Source organism: Silurus meridionalis, chromosome 24, assembly GCF_014805685.1.
Source record: "Silurus meridionalis isolate SWU-2019-XX chromosome 24, ASM1480568v1, whole genome shotgun sequence".
Lineage (NCBI taxonomy): Eukaryota > Metazoa > Chordata > Actinopteri > Siluriformes > Siluridae > Silurus > Silurus meridionalis.
The window spans coordinates 14,636,561-14,660,051 of record NC_060907.1 but is presented as its reverse complement, the minus strand read 5'-3'; the positions used below and the strand labels follow the sequence as shown (position 1 = coordinate 14,660,051).

Here is a 23,491-nt window from a genome sequence, read left to right as displayed (position 1 = left end):
GTGAACAGCAAGGTTCCTTCCATCAAAGACTACACCATATCACAGGAAGTGACAAATTCCAGCTATCTGCTTAGGATGTAAGGTCACGCTTTGAGAACAATTTCCTCTTCCTCAACCACTAAGACAGAGACCAAAATAGCTAGAACGTAACCGATCCCTCACTCTGTCTTCATGACATGTCTGTAGGTTTTTATTTATTAATGGCTTCTCAGAATTGTTCACATTGGAACAATATCAGTCCTCGTACATTTTCAGACCCATTACACAACAACTATAGGCAGGAGGAAAGACGCCAGGCTCTTCTGCCTTTTAAAGCCCCTGTGAATTATGGGTGCTGCTTTACAAATGCCTCACTGGGAAACCACCGCGCTACTCGTTAAAGACTTCGTCTACTGTGTTAAGCAGCATGATTTACTGCTGCACCTCTTAAACTGTTACTTTCAGAATGTGTGAAATTAACTTTTCTAGTGGGTTTTTAGTCTAAAATACAATCGGGAAGAGCTGTATGAGTGAGCTTCATCAGTTTTTGACTTTTCTACATGAACTGGCAATGTTAAGACTATAGACAAAATATCTCATAGTATTGAGGGGAACGGAGAAATTAATATAGCTCGCAAAAATATCTATGACTGCACACATTTATTGGATATTTGAAGGTAAATGGTTGCACAGAACTACATTAGGGAGCAACACAGCAATGGAGGTGAATACCTATGCAATAAAAGCTTTTGTGTAGATTAATTTAAACATACAAATCCAACCGTTTGCTGTAATAATGATAACCTCCACTCTTACTTCGGACTGTGCTGGTGAAGATTTGTGCTCATTCAGCTACAAGGGTCTTTATAAAGTAAGGTTCTGATATATTTTTAAGGAGGCCTGAGGGGCAGTCAGATTTTCAATTCATCCCAAAGGTGTTCAATAGTTTTGAGATCAGAGCTCTGTACCAGGTCACTTCAAGATCCTGACCTATCTAAACCATATGTACATGGATTTGGGTTTTATGCACAGGCATTGACATACTGGAATATGTTGGGTCTCCAAGTTCAAGTGAAGAGAAAATCTATTGCTACCACATCCAAAAACCTCATATATAATTGTTTGCTTCCAGCTTTGTGGTACCAGTTTGGGGAAGAACCTCATATGGCTGGAAAAGTCAGGTGTTCCAATACTTATAGTTGTCCATATACTGTAAGTCCAGTTAAGTTGGATTTACCTCCAGGTAATTACACTACAAATTGTGGAAAAGTCTGTAATTTAAAAAGTGTTTAGTAGAATTTCTGAAGTTTCTCAGCGTAGTTCACACGTTATTTATTAAGATTTTGGATTTTTCAATTACAAATGTATACGGTTGGGGAAAAAAATTGAGCCAGATGTTCTACCTATATTTAGAAGATTCCTTGGTTCTCAGGAACATTAACAGTGCGTGTATCAAATGGAGTTGGTGTGATGTCTTCTATCTTGCCAAGGCTGAGGCTGCTATTACTAGAGTGTATACACCCTATACAGACAGGTCAAATGAGTGTTTGTGTGTTTTAAAAAAAAAAAAGCCTGAATGTGATGTCATACTCGAGACAATGAACAGTGTTTAGGTGCCAACCATTCTCATACTCAAGCATCATCCACTTGGAGACATGCTCCCATGGCAACAGAAGGACGTTCTGTGTCTTCCAATGGAGGATGACGTGAGCAGCTATTGTATGAGCGTAAATGAAAGAGAACGAGAAAGAGTGAGCCGGAGGGAAAAAGATGGTAGAAGAGAATGTACGGCTGGGGTGGACGGGGGTTGTTGTGAGGCTATTTTAAGTGCATTTGCTCAACCAGAGGTCCAGCTATTAAAAAATCCTCGCTTAAAAATGTCAGTGTAGCCAACATGGTTGAATGGGGACAATTGTCACCATTTGAATGTTTTGCTATTGAGTTATAGTTTGGGACTATAAATAAGACTATTTGTAATGAATATGTTTTGTTACTTTACATAAAACTTTTCAACTGCATTACAGACTAAACCAAAGAGGCACCCATTTTGAATGTTAGCCAGAGAGACTAAACATGTTATTTCCTGTCCTTTCTGTCCCAAGTTTTCTCCTTTTGTGTAAATAAGCCACATCGTCATTTCTGTAATCAGATGAGAGCGCAAATTAAATGAAAAGTCTATAAAAGCATGTTGTTATTTTTTTTCTTTCAAATTCAACATCCATAGCTCTGTAGCTAGACATTGATCTGATGATCTTTCAACAGCAAATTTATTTACACATGAGATTCGATAAGCTGCAACCAAATCTGTTTCTGTTTCAGAAACTTGTTACATATATATATATACACACACACACACACACACACACACACACACACACACACACACACACACACACACACACACAGTATATATTTCCATGTACTTGGTTTTGAGGCCTTGCAGCCTCTCCAGACTGCAAGGCTATTTTCTTTTGTTTACATTTTGTTTTGCTTTGTCTGGATTATTACTGGGAGTGGCTGCAGATGAGCTGATAAAGCATCATGTGATGCAGTAATTACCACTGGTCAGTAAGAGAATGATGTGAAACAGCAAAACAACTGTACTTATCCTATCTAAAAGCTGTAGTGTTTTAGCCTCATACGTTTCATAAGGAGTGGCAGGAGATCCCGAGAACAAGCACGCTCACGAACGAGTGGCGCATTCTTGTACACTGTGTAGTCATGCTAAAAAGAATTACATCCCTGACCTCAGGATAGAGAGCAAATTCCAAGCTCTGGCTGAGTTAAGCCTTTTTGGATCTAAGCATACACTAGCACTGCCCAGGAGGTCCAGGGCCAGATCTCTATATAAGCCCCTTTGATTTCTGTCTGTTACAACTTTGTTCAGCTTGTTTTGCTTTGAACACTTGAGCAGTCTGTCCCGAACAATGCAGTACAGATCAAAGATTGGTAGTTTTTGAAAAAAGGCATGGAGTAAGACTTGTTTGATGCTGGTTTGGGTGCATTTTTCTACAAAATGTTCACAACTTAATGGCCAATTTCTCTAAACAAAGTTTTTAATTATCAGTACTGCCACTTTATAACAGTGTTTTATTTAGATGTCTTACTAGATCAAGAGTCTGCTCAGTCAATCAGACTTAAAAAACTAAAAAGCTTAATATTGTATAGGTCCTTAAACTACCAAAACAGATTTGACCTTCTGAGGCATGGACACCACACAACCTTTAAAGGTGGGCAGTAGTATCTGGAACCAAGACTATAACAGCATACCCTTTAAATCCTACAAGTTGTGAGGTGGGGCCTCAATGGATCAGGTATCCATTGTCAATAATACAGGAAACAGTCTGTTACCTCATGCACTGAATTCTTACTCTGGAAATTCATCCAGCAGCCAATAGCATACATTATAAGGACATAAGCAATAAAAAATACCTGAATTACAAATGTACATAAGTAATGAGTATGTGTGTATAAAGTGTACAGTGCAAAGTATAAGTCTGGAAAGCATGCAAGTGCACAGTCTTGCATTTGGTCCAATGTGTCCGTGTTTTTATTTACATTTGTGGAGTCGTGTATGTGTACAGTATGCACATGCAAAGATTTCAGCGGTTACCTGTAGTCTATGATGTTATCCTCCCAGTAACTAGATCAGATTTATTTTATGGAAAACCATTCCATAAAAAGGGACAATGTTTTTGAGGTGCAGTGACTCATTCGTCTAGTCTTAAAATTTACTCCTTACTTTTACTCCTTTCATTTTTCTCTACTTCCAGTGAAAGAGATCTGACCATTAACTTTCTGACTATTATATCCCACCTCTTGACAGGTGCTATGCAATAGGATAATCATTATTATTTACTAACACCTGTTTGTGTTTTTAATGCTATGGCTAATCGGTATAAATGTGTATACATTTAAATCGGCAAGGATTGTGATTTTATCTGTTATATTGAAGAGCTAAGTAGCTAACAATATCTAGAAGCTGTGATGGACTTATAACATAACTGTTATTATGGCTAATAATAGTTCACAAGTGAAAAGTAGACCTCGCCATCAACTAGTGGTTTTGTTATGAGGAGTGATTTCTGTTTTGTACAGTCGGGTACATGGTTGAGAATGTGAGGATGCATTTAAATAAAGGGATAGTTATGAATTTTGAAACTATTGGTTTAATAACCGAAAGCCAACATGGAGATGTTAAGAGTAGTACTCTTGAACTTCTAAATGTTATCAAAACAATGTGCCAGCGTAATGTAAGTATCTACAGGTAGTCCCTGATTTACGTTGGACATGCGTTCCGATGACCCCATCATAACTTGAAAATATCGTTATTTGACACACACTCTGAATCACGTGTGTAATCCAGCCAACAGCAAGACGTGACGTCACCGGCAGGGTGACGTCATGACCAGGAAGCTACATGCAGTGGAGCGCATGCAGTGGAGCCAACGCTAGCTTCTGCAAATGAAAAGGGAAGCGCGGCAGGGATGCAGGGAGTGTGGCAATAGCATCCACAATCCACCTACTGAGAGTCTGCTTGTTGGCAGGAAACCATTTCCTATAGGGGCCATAGCAGACAAACAGCTGCTCCAACTTTCTCCACCGACTACGTGTCCGTTTTGGGTCTTTTGTGGTCAGGGGCTTAAAAAGTAGGAGGGTAGAATGACAGGTAGAGCATGACAGGTTGTAGGGAGCCGTGGACACCTTAGGTACATGCCCTGGTTTAGGGTAAAGGAAGGCACTGGCCATGCCAGGGGTAAACTCCAGGATAGTTGAGCCAGAAGGAAAGCAGTTTTGATAGACAGATACCTAAGGGCCACCTCGGCCAATGGCTCGAAGGGGGGCTCTGACAGAGCCACCAGCACAATGCGACTGCCCAGCAAGTGGGGCCATTTTAGGGCCATACGACCTCCTCGTAGAGGGAGTTCTGAATTAGAGGATGATCTCCACTTCATCAGTAGAGAGACCAGCTGCTAAGAACTGTACCCTGTCAGGGGGCCACTGCCTCTATAACTCTGAGCGGAGGTAATTCCAGGGATGTTGACAGCCCTCATGAGAGCAGTTTCCCCTGGGACCACAGGAGGATCTGCCATGTCAGCCTGTATAGGGGGCAAGATTGGAGACACCCCTGGTGGTTGATGTAAGAGACCACCGATGTGTAAGGACCAGCACATGGTGATCCCTCAGGTCTGGCAGGAAGTGTTTCAGAACCAGAAACACGGCCAGCATCTCCAGGCAGTTTATGTGCCATATAAAATGTGCTTGTTCCACTCATGACCGCTCCCCACCCCATGAGGGATGCATCCGTCGTTAGCATTACACGATGGCAAGGAGCTTCCAGTATGTGGCCCTGAGACAGAAACGCAGGTTCTTTTCACATATCTAAGGCTTGAAGGGCTCAGAGCGAGACCTTGATAGTGCAGAGTGGATTGCCCCTTCTGGAAAACCCTCTGTCTCTGAGCCACCACTGTAGAGGTCACATGTGCAGGAGGCCAAGTGGAATCACACTGGGCTGCTGCAATGATTTCCAGCAGCCTCTGGAACTGCTATACAGTGAGTGACTGACCTTCTCTCACTCTATTGACTGTCGTGAGGATAGCTTTGATCTGAGCAGGAGACAGCTGTGCCCGCATACCGGTTGAGTCCCACACCACGCTTAAGAAGGTGGTTCTTTGTACTGGAGAAAGCATACTCTTCTTGGTGTTTAGTCTTAACCCCAGCTCCTTCATACAGGCGAAAATGTCGGACTGCCAGAAGCTCTGATCGAGTTAATATCAACCAATCGTTGATATAGTTCAGAATGCGGATGCCCCGAAGCTTCAGCAGGGTCAAAGCCGCATTCATGCATTTTGTGAAGGTGCGGGGGGAGAGCACCAGGCCGAACGGGAGGACCCAATATTGATTAAGCTTTGCCCCCCAAAGAAAACCTCAGGAACCTCCTATAAATAGAAAGGATGGATATGTGGAAGTATGAGTTTTTAGCATCATGTGAATAGGTATGTGTTGTGTGAATGTGAACGGTCAGACTGGTTTCTCACTATTTGTATTGTTGACAAACTCAGTGGACACTAGTCTTGAAGTGAACACAGTCAGTGCATCTCCTTTATACTCTAACTGAGTTGAAGCATCAGTTTAGATTCATCAGTGCCACATGCTACCCTCATTAACACAATCATGCATGCAGTAACCCAGTATATGCAAACTAGTGCACAATTTGCCAGCCTTCCACAGGTAGGTCAGCCGATTCTTTCTTTCTCTTAAATTTTCTGCTGCATGCGCCAGCCATCAATTTCTTGCCAACACTCTTCTCAAATCTTATCTTGCACCTCTTTTTTTTTGGCTGATTAACTTCTGCTTTTCTTCCTCCTCTCCTTCTGTCTCTTTTCTCTCCAGGTCAGACAGGTGTGGCTGACGATCTCCTGCCTGAGATAGATCTGGAGATTATGCCAGGTATGGGAACTTCCCACCTGCCTTAGTTTTTCACACCAATCACCTAACTTTCTTTATCATGACTGCATAGACATTAGATGAAATACAGCATTGTTTCAGACCTGAATCTAAAGGTGTTAGTTAATCACCATTACTGCACTCCTCAAAATCGTTTATCTTTAATAACTGGACATTCGTTGAAAATAAGGATGGGTTTCCTCTTGAGTTTGGTTCCTCTCAAAGTTTCTTCCTTATGCCATCTCAGAGAACTTTTTCTTTTCACAGTCCCCACTGGCTCACTTAGTAGGGATAAGAAAATGTCCATTGTTAAAAGCACAATACAAATAAAAATGAATTGAGATTTTAAAAATGTGTTTATTTTACCTATCGTTTTAAACGAGTTGTGCTGCAATTATGTTTTATACGCAAAGCCAAACTGTTACACTATATGGATAAAAGTATTGGGACACCTGACTTTTCCAGCCTTGTGTGGATCTTTCCTAAACTGTTACCAAAAGCTGGAGGCACACTTGTATAGGACGTATTTGGATGCAGTTGCATTATATTTCCCCTTGAACTAGGAAACCCATAGATATGGTTTATATACGTGGGAGTGAAAGATGAGCTATAAACTCAATCATATCAAGCACATTTGGGATGAACTTGAAATCTGACTACACCACATCATTACCTGATTTTACTAACACCCTTGTTGCTAAATGAGCACATATCTACACATGTACAATTCAATATCTGGTGAAACATTTTCCAAGAAGAGTGGAGGTTATTATACCAGCAAATGGGGACATAAATGGATGTTAAAAAGCACATAGAGATCTTATGGTCAGTGTCTACTCAAAATGTTGTCGATATAATGTATCTTCTAAAATGCTATATAGTGTTATGTTCTTTACCACGAAGCAATAAAGCTGTCCAATTTTTTTTCCTTCATATCAGACTGATTCTGGAAATACGTATGGTTTTTCAGCTAATTAACCACAACCAAATGTCTTAAACAGAAGTACAGAGAGCAATGTTAGTACTCAGCAGTATGAATATTCAATTCATTTTTATTTTTATAACACTTTTGACAATGGACATTGTCTCAAAGCAGCTTTACATGAACATCTAAGTTCAGGCTGACTCATGAAGCACAAACAGAATTTTACAACATTAGTCACAGCTGATATTATTAAGTCTTATCTTCAGTGAGTGCTGTAGTCATGATGTACAACATACCTCTACAGTCTAATCTCCTAAACTATTTGGTTTTGACATCCAAAACTCATTTAATTTTGTCCTGAGAACATTCTATGCTATTGTTCAGTAATCAATTACTTATTATCAGTTAACACCTAACACCATATACCAGCTAATACCAGCTAACAATAACAATACCTGCTAACACCATAATCCATGGTTTATATCCCATAATAATGTGTATGTTGTCTTATATCCTATAATAATGGGAGTATATTTGTTTATATCCCATAATAATGTGTATGTTGGCTTATGTACCATAATACTTTGAGTATATTTGTTTATATTCTTTAATAATGTGAGTATATTGCTTCATATTCCAAAATGAAGTGAGTATATAGATGTATATCCCATAATAAAGTAAGTATATTGGTGTACACCGCATAATAATGTGAGTATATTGGTTTATATTCCATAATAATGTGAGTATATCCATAATAATGTGTACATTGGTTTATATCCCATAATAATGTGTATTCATTGGTTTATATCCTATAATAATGTCAGTATATTTGGTTTATATCTCATAAGAATGTGAGTATATTGATTTGTGTCTTATAATACTGTAAGTAAGATGCTCTTTGTGCACTCTAAAACAAAAAAATATTTTTGTGTATTGGTGATAAAACACCATATATAAACATAAAATCCTACAATTTGTAAAGGACATATTACTAGGCCAGGCTAGGTTTGTTTTTGCCCTTGACATAATCAGACTGCTTGTTCATAGTGTTATCAAAATGTCCATGGTTCTCTCAGATTGTTTAGATTTGTGTTTGCGGACGTAATGAATCAACCATTTTTCCTGATTAATCCATTTACTTACGTATATGTTAATATCGTCGTTTTGCTATACGTAAATACGGCATGTTTGTGGAACTGCCTGTAATTGTAATCTTTTCTTCAACAGGATTTCTACCTTCTTCCCTTGAAAAGTATTAGAACTGATATTTTATGATGAGTGTCACTGCTTTAAGACTGTAATTATCTTCCTTGTCATTCAGGCAATATACACTTTATGGACAAAAGTTTTTGGACACCTGACCATGCATCCCATTTTACAGTTAGTCCCCATTTGCTGTTATAATAACCTCCACTCTTCTAGGAAGTTATTCCACAAGATGGAGTGTGGTTGTGGAGATTTGTGCCTGGGGTGCAGTCAGTATTCCAGTTTATCCAAAAGGTGTTCAATAGGGTTGACGTCAGACCTCTACAGCAGGCCACTCAAGATCTTCCAATCCAACCTACATAAAGTATATCTTCCTGCAGCTGGCTTTGTGCACAGAAGCATTGTCATGCTGGAACAGTTTTGGGTCTCCTAGTTCAAGTAAAGGAAACATTTAATGCAACCACAGCCAAAGACATTCTATACATTTTTGTGCCTCCATACTTTTTAGGAAAGAATCACAAATAGCTGGAAAAGTCAGGTGTCCCAATACCCTTTTCAATAAAGTGTATATTGTATACCTGTGGTAGGGTAAAGGACTTGTGTTATGGTCATGTCAGCCAATACAAGCATATATTGTGACTGATCATACAAAGTCGATCCATTATTTTCTAATCCCAACACTGTGCATTTTCTTTCAGAGTGGGTGTTTGTAGGAGCTGTAGTTCTGGGTAGTATCCTGTTCTTTGTCCTGGCGGGTGTGTGCTGGTGTCAATGTTGTCCTCATTCCTGCTGCTGCTACGTGCAATGCTGTTGCTGCCCCGAAACCTGCTGTTGTCCTCGTCACTGTGAGTACATCCACTCAATCTGGCATAATCTGTCAAGTCGTCTGGAGTCATCTTTCTGTATACATGAGCTCATAGGCTCTCACGATAAGTTTGTGTAGGTCTGACTGATGTACTAATGCAACAAAGCATAACGGAAGCATCATGTGACATGTAAACTGAGATTTTCTGAGTTTTATTTCGTATGACACAGAAACACAACACATGCAAACTATTCGCTCAAATCAGACAAACCGGATTCTGTGTGGTCTTTCAACTTTAGTAGCTATCTACAATTAGTTGTAGCAGTGTGCAGCAGGTGCATCATTTCAATAGAATCATTTTATATTACTAGGAAAGGTATTTCTTTTGCATTTCTGCATGAGTAAAAGTGCAAAGGTTCTTGCTTCATAATGTACTCGAATATCAACAGTCAAAGATCATTTGATCATTGCAATTCATTAAAAATAGAGAGTTTTCGATAGTTACTGAACTGTTACACCCTGAACTCAACACGCACTCAATACTCATTCCACTTTACTTCGTACGCATCCGTGTCTTCAGCACCACCCAATATATATTAATCATATTATACTGTTTACATGCTGTTTTTGAACAACATTGCGTTCACGATTGCACATACACTCTTGTTTATAGTGCTTGTTTGCACTGTCTTTGTCTTGCACTGTTTGCACCAGGTTGCACACGATGCACTTTATGTGGTGAGGACACTTACTTTAGTCCTTAACTTTCTGTCCTGTTAGCTGTAGCTCTCTGTTCAGTTATTTAGCTCTATGTTCTGTTATGTAGCTCTATGTTGTTTTATGTAGCACCAGGGTTCTGGAAAAATGTTGTCTCATTTCACTGTGTACTGCGTCAGCTATACAGTATATGGTTGAAATGACAATAAAAGCTTCTTGATTTGTTAACTCAGGTTCTCTTTCAACAAAATGTATATATGCATTTACTTAACAAGTCTGTAAAGTTGAGGAGTGAAAGTTTCCCCTAAAAATGAATATACTCTGATTATTTGAACTGTACAGTAAAGAAGACATTAGTGTCCACTAGGGGCGTATGATATATATCGTCTACGATAATATCGTAAATGTTGTTTTAATGATTTGGCATTACTGAATATATTTGCAAAATAAAAAAAAACACAACTACGGATTGAACGCATATATTACGTGATGAAATCTAGTAGGTTAGAATCTTGTGCATTTAGAGTGCGTTCTTTAACTTTATAATTCAGTCTAATATAATGCATTTAAAAAAATATGGGGGCAAAGAAATTTACATTTATATCATATCATATAGTTAATTTATGTGGATATTGATTTTATACAATAGTTCAATAAACAAGAAATAAATTTTTAAAGATACATTTATTTTGCTCTATTTTGCCAACAAATATAGTTTCAAACAAAACGACAGCACCGTGTTGCGTATCTGAGCGTCTCGTTTTGCGCTGTTTTGTGTCTCGATTGAACCGAATCATTTAAACAAGTGATTCGCTCAATCGCATTGACTCAGTTATTAACAGTGACTTACTGGCGGTGTTAATTTCACATATAAAGTTTAATTTTTTTAATTATCGCGAATATCCGTATTCAACGTTTTATGTTTAAAATACCAAAACATTATTTATGCAATTGTAACTGCGGGTTAAAGCAATACATGTTCCTCTGAGCTGAATTGAAGCATGTTTAAATACATCTAAATGCCACTTTAGATGCAGCTTCTATTTCCTCTGCATTGCAAAGATGAATTTTGTGGATACTGATTTCATTTGCTAGTTAACAGCCAAAATGACTTATTAAATGTAAGAATTTGACTCGAAAAATGCACATTTTTTGAAAGTATTGCTTTATAAAGGTAAGTATAAAATGCCCATTAATAATAAAAATCAATCCTAACTTATTGGAACAACTAAATTAATTAATCTCTGGAAAATTCTTATGTTATCCAGCACAATAACACACCGTCTTATTATCGTTATTGATAAAAATCCCCCCAAATATATATTTTTGTCGATATTGCACACGTCTAGCGTCAACACTGGTTAGGATTTACTGTTTGGCATGCAAAAGCTGATATTTATCCTGCTATATACAGTAGGACAGTTCATTAAATGTGTGTAGCTGCATTAGTACTGATGATCTTGGGTGGCTGTTAATGATCTGGTGATCTCTGGCATTGAATATAGTCGAGACGGAGCCTTGCATGCAGCAATTCTTGTGATTATTACACTGATTAATATATTATTTTGAGTTATTAAGTGCATTATTCTATTTTGCTTTAGAAGTTATATAAAGCAGAGACTATTATAACAGCAAAAAGGGACCAAATCGGAAATGGGGTATTCCCCAAGCAAATACGGATCTGATGTCCACAAGAATTTGGCTGTTTATTATAATAATGTGACATTTCTATTTATATAAACCACTCCAATTGCTAACGTTCGAGATAAGGCTGTATTGTGTGTGTTACAGAATGCCGTATTTTACAATCTTCTTGCTATAGTACAAAGAGATTGCATGAGCCAGTAGGACCTAACATCTACTGTATACTTAGTGTTTTAAATAATATACTTTCCCCACAGTGTATGAAGCAGGAAAAGGAATAAAGACATCACCTTCCACGCCAGTAGCAATCTACCCTCCGTACTACATGCAAGGCATGCCCGCAATGGTGCCTATCCCTCCTCCTTCACTAATAGAACCCAAGGTGTCTGCTGCGCCATCCATCGATAGTAATATCCCTTCACCTCAGCAGTCTTTGGGTAAATATTTCACACATTTTACACAAAAGACAATGCACATTGTTGTGTTGTGTTATGTTGTGTTATGACAATTTGCTGATATTACATGATTAGTCTGACAATGATGTGACCACAATAGCATTAGCCAAATGCTAAAAACTAGATTATTATTTCCAAAAATAGTTTTGCCTTCTCCCCAGTATTGATACACTAACTTTTTCATGTGATATGCGTTTTTATTTTTGTTGTTTCTACTAAGATTTAATACACATACTTAAGATACAAATTTAATAACTGGTATAGAAAATGTATACCATTCAATTGTGTCAGAGAGATGACGCAATTGATACAGTACACTGCTTTGCAGTACAGTTATATGCTTGTTTAAGCCTCATAAATTGTATTTGCTTAGCAAACAGCTGTGAAATATAGACAGATAAGAACCAGTTGGATTATAGCTGGTAGTGCTTTTATTTTTGTTCAATGCAACTCAGAGGCTCTTATCAGGCAAAGGTTATCAATGTCAATGTGTGCAAACACAGCCCTCGATAAGAGACCCACAGAGTGAATAAAAGCATTTGGCGCTGCATTTATTGTTATTTCTGTCTTTATCATTAAGCAAAGCAGTACTGTATGTAGCGAATGTTTTCAGAGCTATAAAGATTCTACAGCATGCATACAGTACAGTTAATGGCCACTTTAATAGTAACACCTGTGCTGCTGCTAATTTATGCAAAGGATCAACCAATCCTGTGGCAGCAACAGAGTGCATAACCATCATTCAGATACAAGTCAAGAGTTTCAGGTCATATTCACATCAGAATGGGGGAAAAGTTTGATCCGTGCAATTTTTACTAGAGACCGATAATTCATTGCTGGAACTATCGGTTATCAGCAAAAATCCATACCAGTAGTTTTTCCGGCTTCCGGTCCGCTGTCATTACGAGAGCGGCTTCTAGAGGCGAATAACTGACATCACATGCTGTATGTTTTCACACCTGAGACCGGAGAGCATGGTATTATATATTTATTATTTATTATTTATAAATAATGTTTATTAATTAACCTATTCATATTTTAACAAAGATCTGCAGTTTCTCAAATAGTAAACCAGTCCCATTTAATATCACTGAGATCATTTTCCTCACATTGTGATATTCTACGTTAAATATTGACCAAACTCTGACCAAACCTTGCATGATTTTGTACTTCCTGATGATCTATTTTTTCATGTAGTGATTTAACAATAGACAAAGCAGCTTTACAGAATATTATAGAATATTATAACATTATAATGCATTGTTAAATTCATAAGTTTATCCTTAATAAGTAAGCCAAAAGCGATACTGGGAAGAAAAAAATGAGACAAAATGAGAGAGAAACCTCAAAAAGGAACCTGGTTTCATCTTGGTGACACCAAATGTCCATTCATTATAGTTCCATTATTGTTGAGGTGATCAGATAATGACATGAATGATGATATGGACATAAAATGTATTTTTGAATTTCGCTCAAGCATGAAATTTTGTGTCTTGCACATGAATGCAGTCACACTCACACTTACATGTCCCTCCCTCGTAGTGCACAGTGGGTATCGTCTGCAGCCCACACCTGATCAGAATTCACTGAAGGTGCTGCAGTATGTGGAAAGAGAACTGGTGAATTTCAACCCGTCCAAGTCCCACAGCAGTCATGATTGTAAGCCGCGTGCAGCACTCAGAAATGCAGTGCTCATAAAAGCCTCCTAATACGAGGCTGCACTTTTCTATTCAGCTACAAAATGTTCTCCAGTAGCTCCCTTTTTTTTCCTTTGCTTCTCTATTCTTTAATAGCCTACTGATGCAGTCTGCATGATTTAAAGTTTGAGCTCATACAGTGGCACAGCATGTCCCGTAGACTCCATACAGTGTCTGATTGCTTTTAAATTAGTACCAGTATTTTGCATGAAGCTTTGCAGGCTTTTTCTTTCTTCCTTCCTTCATAAAACTGACCAGTTATATAACCCTCATGCTCTGTTCATTACTTAATAATGTCTTACTGACTCAGGAAATGTCATTATAATACAAATATGAAAATTGTGAATATATATATATATATATATATATATATATATATATATATATATGTGTGTATTTTAGACAATTATACTTACCATAAGCAGCTTGAACGTAATCTCATATGAATTAATATTTTTATTCAAATGATCTTTTATGTTTATCCGATTAATAGATTTCTTGTTGAAAATATCATTTTGATTTGAAATATGACTTAATAAGAGTTTATGTAATCAGTGACTGCTTTAATGACTTTGAATAAAAGCATAAAAATTGGTTTGCTAAATGTAAAATATATGCATTTATCTGTGAAATGAATACTAGGAGTGTTTTTTTACTTTCTTTGCTTGTTGTTTTCCTCCTGTTGGCCAGCTTGCAGTATGTCAGAACTGAGCTCTTTACATGAAGCAGAAACCGACTTCCACCAGGCTTATCGGAAGGTTCAGAAGAAAGCACTACCATCCATTCCTGATATGGACGACCTTCCAGCTGTACTGAGCAGAGATAGAAACATGTCGTCAGGGCATACGCAAACGTCCGCTCGGCATCCTCCTCATCGAGCAAACGAAGATCATTTAAGGTAACTAAGATTTGTAATATGTTTCCCTTAAAGGTCCAACCTCCCTGGTTTGATCCTGAGTTCAGGTTCTTCACATGTTCACTTGGATTCCATCTAGGTTTTCCAGTGCCTTTCTACTCTGCAAAAACTGGACTGGCTATGTGAAATTGTCGTTATGTATAGGAGTGAATTTGTGTGGCATTTTTTCCAGGGTGTAATTTCACTTGATAAGCTTTATACACAACCCTGAGCAGAAAAAAGAGCATATAGTGAAGATGAATGTATGAATCATTTAGCAAATTTTTACGTGTGTGTTGGTCTTGTTGTACTTGTATTTTTGTAATTTTTAATAGTCTATTGTATATGCACTGAAATAAATATATAGAGAAGATATTATCTTTGGGGTAACTTGGAAAGGGCAGAGGTGATTGTGATGTTTCCACAGGTGGAACCCACGTTCTGAGCACTTGCAGAGGAAGGCTTTTAATATGGGAGGACGCACTGGCTCGCTGGACGAACTTGAAGAATTTGCTATGGGCTATGTGCAGCGACGCTGCCGCGACGACATTAGCGACGACGAGGCCGAATACATGACATGCGCAAAGCAAAGGCACTATGAACATGAACGAGAGTTGTGGAGAGAACGGGAGTTGGAGCGTGACCGTTATCCAAATTACAGCTCCAAACGTTATTATCCTAAAGATGTCCAAGACAGACCCCGTCCTCACAGTCCTGCTCCTCTTTCGGGAAATCCTAAACGACGAGGTACTGGGGACAGCAATCTTCGGCGAGATCACAACGCGTGGGATTCGAGAAGGCAGGAAGATGAGTGTGGGCAGGACTATGACGATGCCCTCCTTAATAGGTTATTGGAATGCAAAGCAAAAGCTGGAAGGAGCTTGTCTTCGAAAGGTGGCCGGAATGACGAGGAATCAGACAGGCCTTCCAAGAATAGCTCTCAAAAGAGCAACAACAGTCACTCACCCAGCAACCGATCAGCTAGCAACCGGCCAACAGAAGAAGGCGAGTCGTTGCCTCCATATGTAGAAAGGGAATCGGAACGTTTCCGAGGCTCTGTGAACTCCCACCAACCTTTAACCTCCACACGCTCCAGAAAAGAACAGGAAAATAGAGAGGAACTGAGTAGGCCGCGTAAAGTGGTGAGTTATATGTAGGCTCAGTGTTTCATGAATCTTCCTTTAGAGTGCTTAAGAAAATTTCAGGGACACAAAAAAGATTTGTGAGGAAATCCGAGGAGAATAGCCATATCATGTATTTGCACTCTAAAAGATTTCCTCAAAACTCACATCTTGATCAATTATTTCATGTTTATCTCTTATAGACATTTTATGATGAACAGAATGCACAAGTTGATTCAGACCTAGGTTTTTTGGTCACGGTTCGTTTTGTACCTCGCTTCGACAACAGAAAATAGCCTGTACACAGGTAAAAAGAACAGGAGAAGGAATGTACTCGGAAGCATGGGTTTGCTTCCGTTTCAGTTTTCCCCCCAAACCTTTAACACCGCTAACATTTAAACAGTTAGAGATATGCCAAAATAAAGATTTGTGTGCCCGTGAGTACACTTTGAATCAAAAAAACACCAACAAGCTGGAGTTGTTTTTTATTACAAAAAATTGATTTCCTTCATTCAATTAATTAATGTATATGGATCTAAGTTACAAACCAAGTAGTAAAATGTTAAACAATTACCGTTAAATGCTAATTCGGTACATAAAATCCCAAAATGTTTGTGGCCATTTATTATTTATTATGTCTGCCATTGTTCAGACTGAAAATTGTATGAGCTCACTCTATGCCTGATCGTTTTGGCTTAAGGTCAGATTGAGGTGATAAGGCAGAATATGTCACTCGAATAAAGTTATACACTGTATGGACAAAAAAGCTTTGGGACACCGGACTTTTCCAACCATCTTTACCACAAAGTTGGAGCCCCATAATTGTATAAAATGTCTTTGGATGCAATAGCATTACATTTTCCCTTTACTTGAACTAGGAGACCCAAACCTGTTCCAGCATGACAATGACCCTGTGCATTGAAGCTTCATGAAGATATGGTTTACATTGGTTGGAGTGGAGGATCTCTTGCTATTGAGCTTTGACCTCAATCTTATTGAACACCTTTGGGATGAATTGGAACACTGACTGCACCCCAGGCCTTCTCACTTCACCTACATCAGTACCTGACTTTATAAACACCCTTGTGGCTGAATGATCACAAATCTCCACAAGCACACTCTAAAATCTAGTAAACCATCTTCCCAGAAGAGTGGAGCTTATTATAAGAGCAAATGGGGGACTAAAGGTGGCAGGGCATGTCCAAAAAAGCACATACAAATCTTATAGTCAGGTGTCCACAAACTTTTGTCCATATTGTGTATGTTTCGGTATATTTTTTATTAACTTAAAAAGGCAGTGGCTGTTAATTTCTATGAAACAGAAATAAATAGTCATTCTACAGTATAATTGTATAGAATAGTATTATTGTTGTAAGAGAAACCTTTAGAAAATATACTGTCCTGCCTTTCTCAAATCAAATGAAATCAAATTGAATCCATCAAATGTAATCTAAAGCAGACGTATGATTATGAACCTGGATTCGAGGCTAATTGTGATTATTTTAGCCCTGTTTAAATCCTAAAGCCATTTTATACTGATTAGTTTAATGCGTTTAAGTTGAACCCGAACCTGCTTTGCCTGTACACACTGTAATAGCTTTGTAATATGCTTCACTGAGATTAATATTTGCTTTCATTGCTACATACAGCACTAATACATAGGTCTGGTGTTTTTTATTATTATTTTTTTTTAATAGAAAAAGCACAGCTGTCTGTGAATCCATAAGCATCCAAAGAATTTTCCAAAACTGGGTTTATTAATATCTGCTGTGTTGCACACAGAAGTAGGTTGAGATGTCAGTCATATTCATTACTATTTCAGTGATTGACATTTAGTTATGAACCCAATTCACCTCATTTGAGACGTTCATTATCATCACTTAACATCATGTTAGGAGGCTAAAATGTGGAACCTGTGTCCAGCATACATTTATTTGCCAATGTCACACTTCATAAAGAGGTAAATTGCATCAGTCATATTGAATAGCTTTTGAACAATCTACAGTATTTTTGAAGTATTTGTTTTTTTCTTTAACCTAGAAAAACTCTACAAGCTTTAAATTGTATATTTTGGTCGCTACCAAAGAACCTTTAGTTGTGCTTTTCTGTGTTTATTTCTGAATTTCTGTATTTGTAGAGATGTGTGAAATAGTTCATCATCCATCATCCTACTCAAAAGCAGCTAAACACAGTCAAAATTCCCTACAAACAGAAACACGACAAATTATCAAATAATATGGTTGTTTTTACTGATTAAAAATATACATTAACTAGATCAGGGGTTTTCAACCGGTGGTCCGGTTGCACCGGCGGCATTGCATGTGGTCCGTGACAGCCTACATAATTTCACTATTAAAATCACTTTTTTTTCATAATTTATTTTTTCCAAACATTTTCAGAATATTTGCACATTAGTGGGAAAACTGAATTTAATGAAAATATCTAAAATATTTAAACTGACACAGGATGGCTAGCTTTGCACCTGTCAGGCCTATGCTTTGCTAACGTTGTGTTTTGCGTCATATAAGTACACATACATCTTGCGCGCGAAATAGACCAGCATCTCAGAGTTAAGAAAACACATTATTCAGGTTTTATTGAATAGACGCTTAATAGTTTTGGTGAATTGAAATTTGGAGTGGAGCTGTTAGCTAACGTTTCTAACTAAGGTGAAGTTTGCTAGTCAGCACCAGCATGGATCGCTTTTTAGAATAGTGGGCCGTGGATTACTTGTTAGTCAGAATGGTGGTCCCTGGCACAGAACCAGTTGAAAACCCCTGAACTAGATCGTCAGAAACTAGATAGAACTACAGTAGAAAAGGTTCATCTTTGCTCCATTATAACTACTACTTTTACCACATTTAGCAGACAACCTTATTTAGACCGACTTACGTCTCGATCAATGAATAAATCAACACTTAGGATACCATCAGCCTAAAACACTATTGGGAGGCATTATAGCACTTTTTTTTAACAAAGACATAAAATAACAAAGACAATAAGTGCTATTTAAAGTGTTTCAGGAAGAGGTAGGCCTTCACCCATTGTTTGAAGATAGGCAGTTCACTCAGCTTTTCGGACATCTAGGGGAAGTTCATTCCGCCACCTCGGTGACACAACAGAAAAGACTATTACAATCCTAACTGAAACTGTGTGTCAGTGGAGTTGTGCTGGTGGTGTTTTAAGAGCAGATTTAAAAACAGTAAAAGACTCGGCCTGTCTAATCTCAGTTGGGAGAGAATTCTACATCTTTGGTGCATGTGAGGGAAAAAAGCCTGATCACCCATAGAGCGTAAACGGATAGTTGGAACAACTAAAAGACCGAAATCAGAGGAACATGACACATATTATGGCTGGAGATTCCTGTATAATCTTAAAACAAGAGACACGTGATTTTTTTTAAAACTTTTAAAGGAAACCTGATTTTTAAATGCCATAATACTAAAAAACATGTGGGTAAAACAGTCAAATTAAATGTTATAGGAGGCACTCTTAGGGATCGTTGCAGGATTTGCTTATTCCTCTTGCCATGATTAATTTACTTCCCTGATTAGTTATATATTTTTAGCTGCTTAACGTGTTACTTTTTTTTGTTGTATATACACAAAACAGGATAATATATTTTGAAATAAAAATTTCAATAATTGACTTACAACCCTTCACTTGCACTATTGTCACAGTTTACTTATACTAATCATTGCATGAACACACAAAGCGTCATTTACACTTTCTCTTTTTTCTCTTTCTCTTTTTTTTGTAACAGAACACACTCCTAAGCAGAGATTCACTCATAGTCTGACCAGCAAAGGCAGGTCTGACACACACTAGCTCTCCGTCCAGCATCTGTACGCTTCCCAAGCTTCTGCCCACTGATCTTCTCACTATATTTTCACGTGCTACTCGGCGCTCTTTTTCATCCTGGAACGCTCATCCTGGAATGCTCTGAAGATTAAAAGGAGGACACGTGTTTATTGCAGAGACACCCAGACTGTGCTGGAGAAGCTCAAGTTAACAAAGAAGCTTTGCGTTCTTAAATAAAAACACCTGTTCTGCACTTCAAGCGGGGAAGAAACTTAAAACTGGAAAGTTACAGTTGTTTGGCGGTGAGATCGAATGTCACTTTGCGAAAGTGTACTTTTATTCTTCGAACACTTTTAAAGTAAAAGGTGTGGATGCTTTGGTTCAAGCAGATACAAAGATATAAGTAAAAGGAACTTATAGGACAGTATGTGTTTATGTGTTTTTTCAGGTAGAACACATACAGTCATTGCAGGACCATGATAAAGCTGTGTGAGTAATGAAAGCCCTACAGTGGCCATAAGCATAAGAGGCCTTAATTGTGCACAGACAAGTCTTTGTGATGACACACTCCATGCTGCTTCATGAGATCAGACAGCGAATGACGTTTTTTGTGGCGTCCTGAGATTTGCATCTCTCATTTTCACAATGACATAATGTGCCTACAACAATTATGTGCTACTGTATATGTGTACTTTTTCATTTCTCATAATTTGCCTATGTATTTTTTAATACAAAATATATAGTTGAGAAACTTGACAGTTAATAATATCATTTTGTTTTTTTACCCTATGACATTTTTCCTATTTATGCCTGTATCCACTATATGGACAAAAGTTTGTGGACACCTTAACATATGATTTGTACATACTTTTTAAACATCCCATTCCACATATAGTCTTTATTTGGTGCTCTAATAATTTTCACTCTTCTGGAAAGTTGTTCCACAAGATTTTGGAGTGTGCTTGTGGAGATTTGTGCTCTTTCAGCTACAAGTGTGTTAGCAAAATCATATACTGAGTTAGGTGAGGCGAGGTGAGGAGGCCTAGGCTGCTGACATCATTTTAATTGACACAAAAGGTGTTCAATAGGGTTAACGTCAGAGCTCTATAGCAGGCCATTTAAAATCTTCCACTCAACTCATGTAAAGCATATCTTCATGGATCTGGATTTGTGCAGAGGGGCATTATCATGCTGGAACAGGTTTGGATCTCCCAGTTCAATTGAAGGGAAAATTTAATGCTTCTGCTTTCAAAGATTATCTACAATTGTGAGCCTTTACCTTTGTACTTACAGTTTAGGGAAGAGCCACATACGGCTGGAAAAGTGTGTCCCAATACTTTTGCCATATAGTGTATTTGTACATTTTTTTTTACTTTTAACAACTGTTATTGTCATACCCATGTTTTATGTTTAATACTAAATCTTATCATTAACTATAACTATCAGAGGAATATGCCAACTCTTTCGGATCAACCCTCTGTATGTTGCGTCCTAGATGTGAAAATAATGCATATACCACAGACACAGGAACAAGAGCTAACACGTTAACCTGTACTGAGAAAAGACATGAAAACTTGCTTGTTTGGGAACAACATCCTATCAATGTATAGTGTCAAATCAGTAATGTTGCAAATGTGAATATATTGTATAGTAGCACAAAGATGTACCTACAGCATACTTTATTACTGGCAGACACTGAACAAAGCCAGAATACCCAATATGCAGTGTCTTGTATACACAAACACATGTCACTCTTAAGAAAAATTTAGTGTACAATCCACCTTTTAGCATGTTTAATAGTAGAAACCTGAAAAAAAATGCAGAAAACTTACAGGTGTAACATGTGAAACATCACACAAACAGCGAACCCTGATGAATCAGATATGTGAAAGGAAATCATGTGTATGTGTAATACGACCTAAACTTGTTTTTGCTATTGATTGAATTAACATGCTATTGATTGATTTACTGGTTAACAGACACAGTATATGGGACTCATGGGAACATTTTCGGCTGTCCAACTGTTCTAAGATTTCCATAAATGTCATTATAATTCATTATAAAAGTTTCAGTAAATGGGGTAAATATTATTTTATTAGTACCGTAAAATGTTTCCCGTCTACTGTAATTGAGTGAAGCAGCTCGTCCAATGCACTTCCATGTAAATCAGTCTGGTTTTTTTTCTTGACCTTGATTTGAAATGATGAGCATTAGAATTAACTGATGGTCAGTAGTAATAACACAGTACATACAGTAAATCACCATTGACGATTATATAGATGGTGATCTAAATAGATAAAGCTATAGATGGCGGCTTAGAGTTTAGGTTTAACATGCTGTACACTACCACCCTTTAATGTATTCAGCAAAAAAAATTTTAATCAGTGTGTCTGAGGCCTTTTTCTGTCCACATTTTCTCTAGAAATGTTGTGCTGTCAATGAGACTGTTTCATTAAGAGTGACTCATGCACTGAGAGTCCTTGTCTATTGTTAACACAAGTGTCTCTCTGAGAGACATCTCAATTAAGCAGCGTACACTAGAACACCAGACTTACCATGATTACACAAGTACAGACTCAGGCATAAAAAAAGTGGATTAAAAACTAACAGTCACGACTTTCATAACTCAGTAATATTGTCTAGTGCTAGAGTTACAAAAGGGAAAACCTTTCTGAGCTATCATTTGTTATACATGCTTTTATAACAGTTTGTCTCTCCCACAATGCCATGCTGACTTATTTATTTTTGCTACAGAAATGCTTTTTCAGGTAGTACCCCAAATGTACTGCACATTCTTTTCTATCCAATAAAAAAATACAATACATTACATTACTCTCAGACAGTTGTGTGTTTGGCAGTTTGGTACAGTGCAGAATGCTGGAATATGGGCTGTTGACCAGAAGCAAGGAATGCAATTGTGAAACTGGCAACACAGAACACTACACATTATCTTCCTCATGTAGCTCAGAGTTTGAATAAAAAAAAAAATCACACACTTTGAGCAGCTGATTAGCGATCAGAGAGTCCAGTTGGGTTTGTTCTAATTACGAGACAAAATGTCATGAAATTAGGACATAGGATTCAACATGATATGTCATTAAACATGGAAATGGGAAAAAAAACATGAGGTCTAGTGTGTGAGAAGGGTACAATTCCAGGAAATAGCTTTCTACAGTTTTTACAGGCAGTTCCTGTTGGTTCTGGGAAACAAGAGGAGTGGATAGCTTATTTCATATTAATGGTCAAAAAGAAAAATGTAAGAAGTTGACCATTTCTCTGACACATGCATTGACACTGCATTTTATTTATATAAGCTCTTATAAGCTTTTCTACTCAAAGTGCACTGACTGAATATTTAGAGAAAGCACTACTGTATATGACACTGCTGCTGCAGAACTGGTTTGATATATGCTTGCAACCTTATGATTCCAAGAAACACATGGACCTCACCTTCTCTTTTTAATGGGACCATCATTTCTCAAATTTAAATGCTAATTTAAGGGTCTGCCACTGTTTGGGAGCTTTGGTCAAGTATTTTACAACATAAAATAAGTAGAACCTGGATGCCAACAGTGTAGAAGTAGATGCCTTCACATCTAGGACGTCAAATCCTCTTTGTTACTACATTAAACGCCTCAATTATCCTTAAAATTTACTTCATTTGAGCTTGAAAACTAAGATAAGTCGAGTGACGTTGACTCCCATCATGATAGTTTTTAGAAATCCTACAGTCATTAAAACACTATGACGAACTAATAAGAATCTTGGACACAGAAAACATAAGACCTAATGTTGGAAA

At 37.7% G+C, this 23,491-nt stretch overlaps 1 protein-coding gene across 6 annotated transcripts in view; it reads left to right on the top strand.

The window, feature by feature from the left end:
- Positions 1-22,519, top strand: part of LOC124378641 (immunoglobulin-like domain-containing receptor 2) — a 35,916-nt gene extending 13,397 nt beyond the window's left edge. Inside the window, exons 4-11 of one of the 6 annotated variants that reach the window (XM_046838384.1) lie at positions 6,373-6,429; positions 9,256-9,402; positions 11,981-12,160; positions 13,721-13,837; positions 14,566-14,773; positions 15,198-15,912; positions 16,095-16,198; positions 19,655-22,519. In XM_046838384.1, coding sequence (XP_046694340.1) covers positions 6,373-6,429; positions 9,256-9,402; positions 11,981-12,160; positions 13,721-13,837; positions 14,566-14,773; positions 15,198-15,912; positions 16,095-16,187 — 1,517 coding nt within the window. In that variant the 3' untranslated portion in view covers positions 16,188-16,198; positions 19,655-22,519. Of the gene's footprint in view, positions 1-6,372; positions 6,430-9,255; positions 9,403-11,980; positions 12,161-13,720; positions 13,838-14,565; positions 14,774-15,197; positions 15,913-16,094 lie in introns of all 6 variants that reach the window. The other 5 variants (XM_046838385.1, XM_046838383.1, XM_046838386.1 and 2 more) reach the window with 5 other exon arrangements.
- The last annotated feature ends 972 nt before the right edge of the window (positions 22,520-23,491 follow it).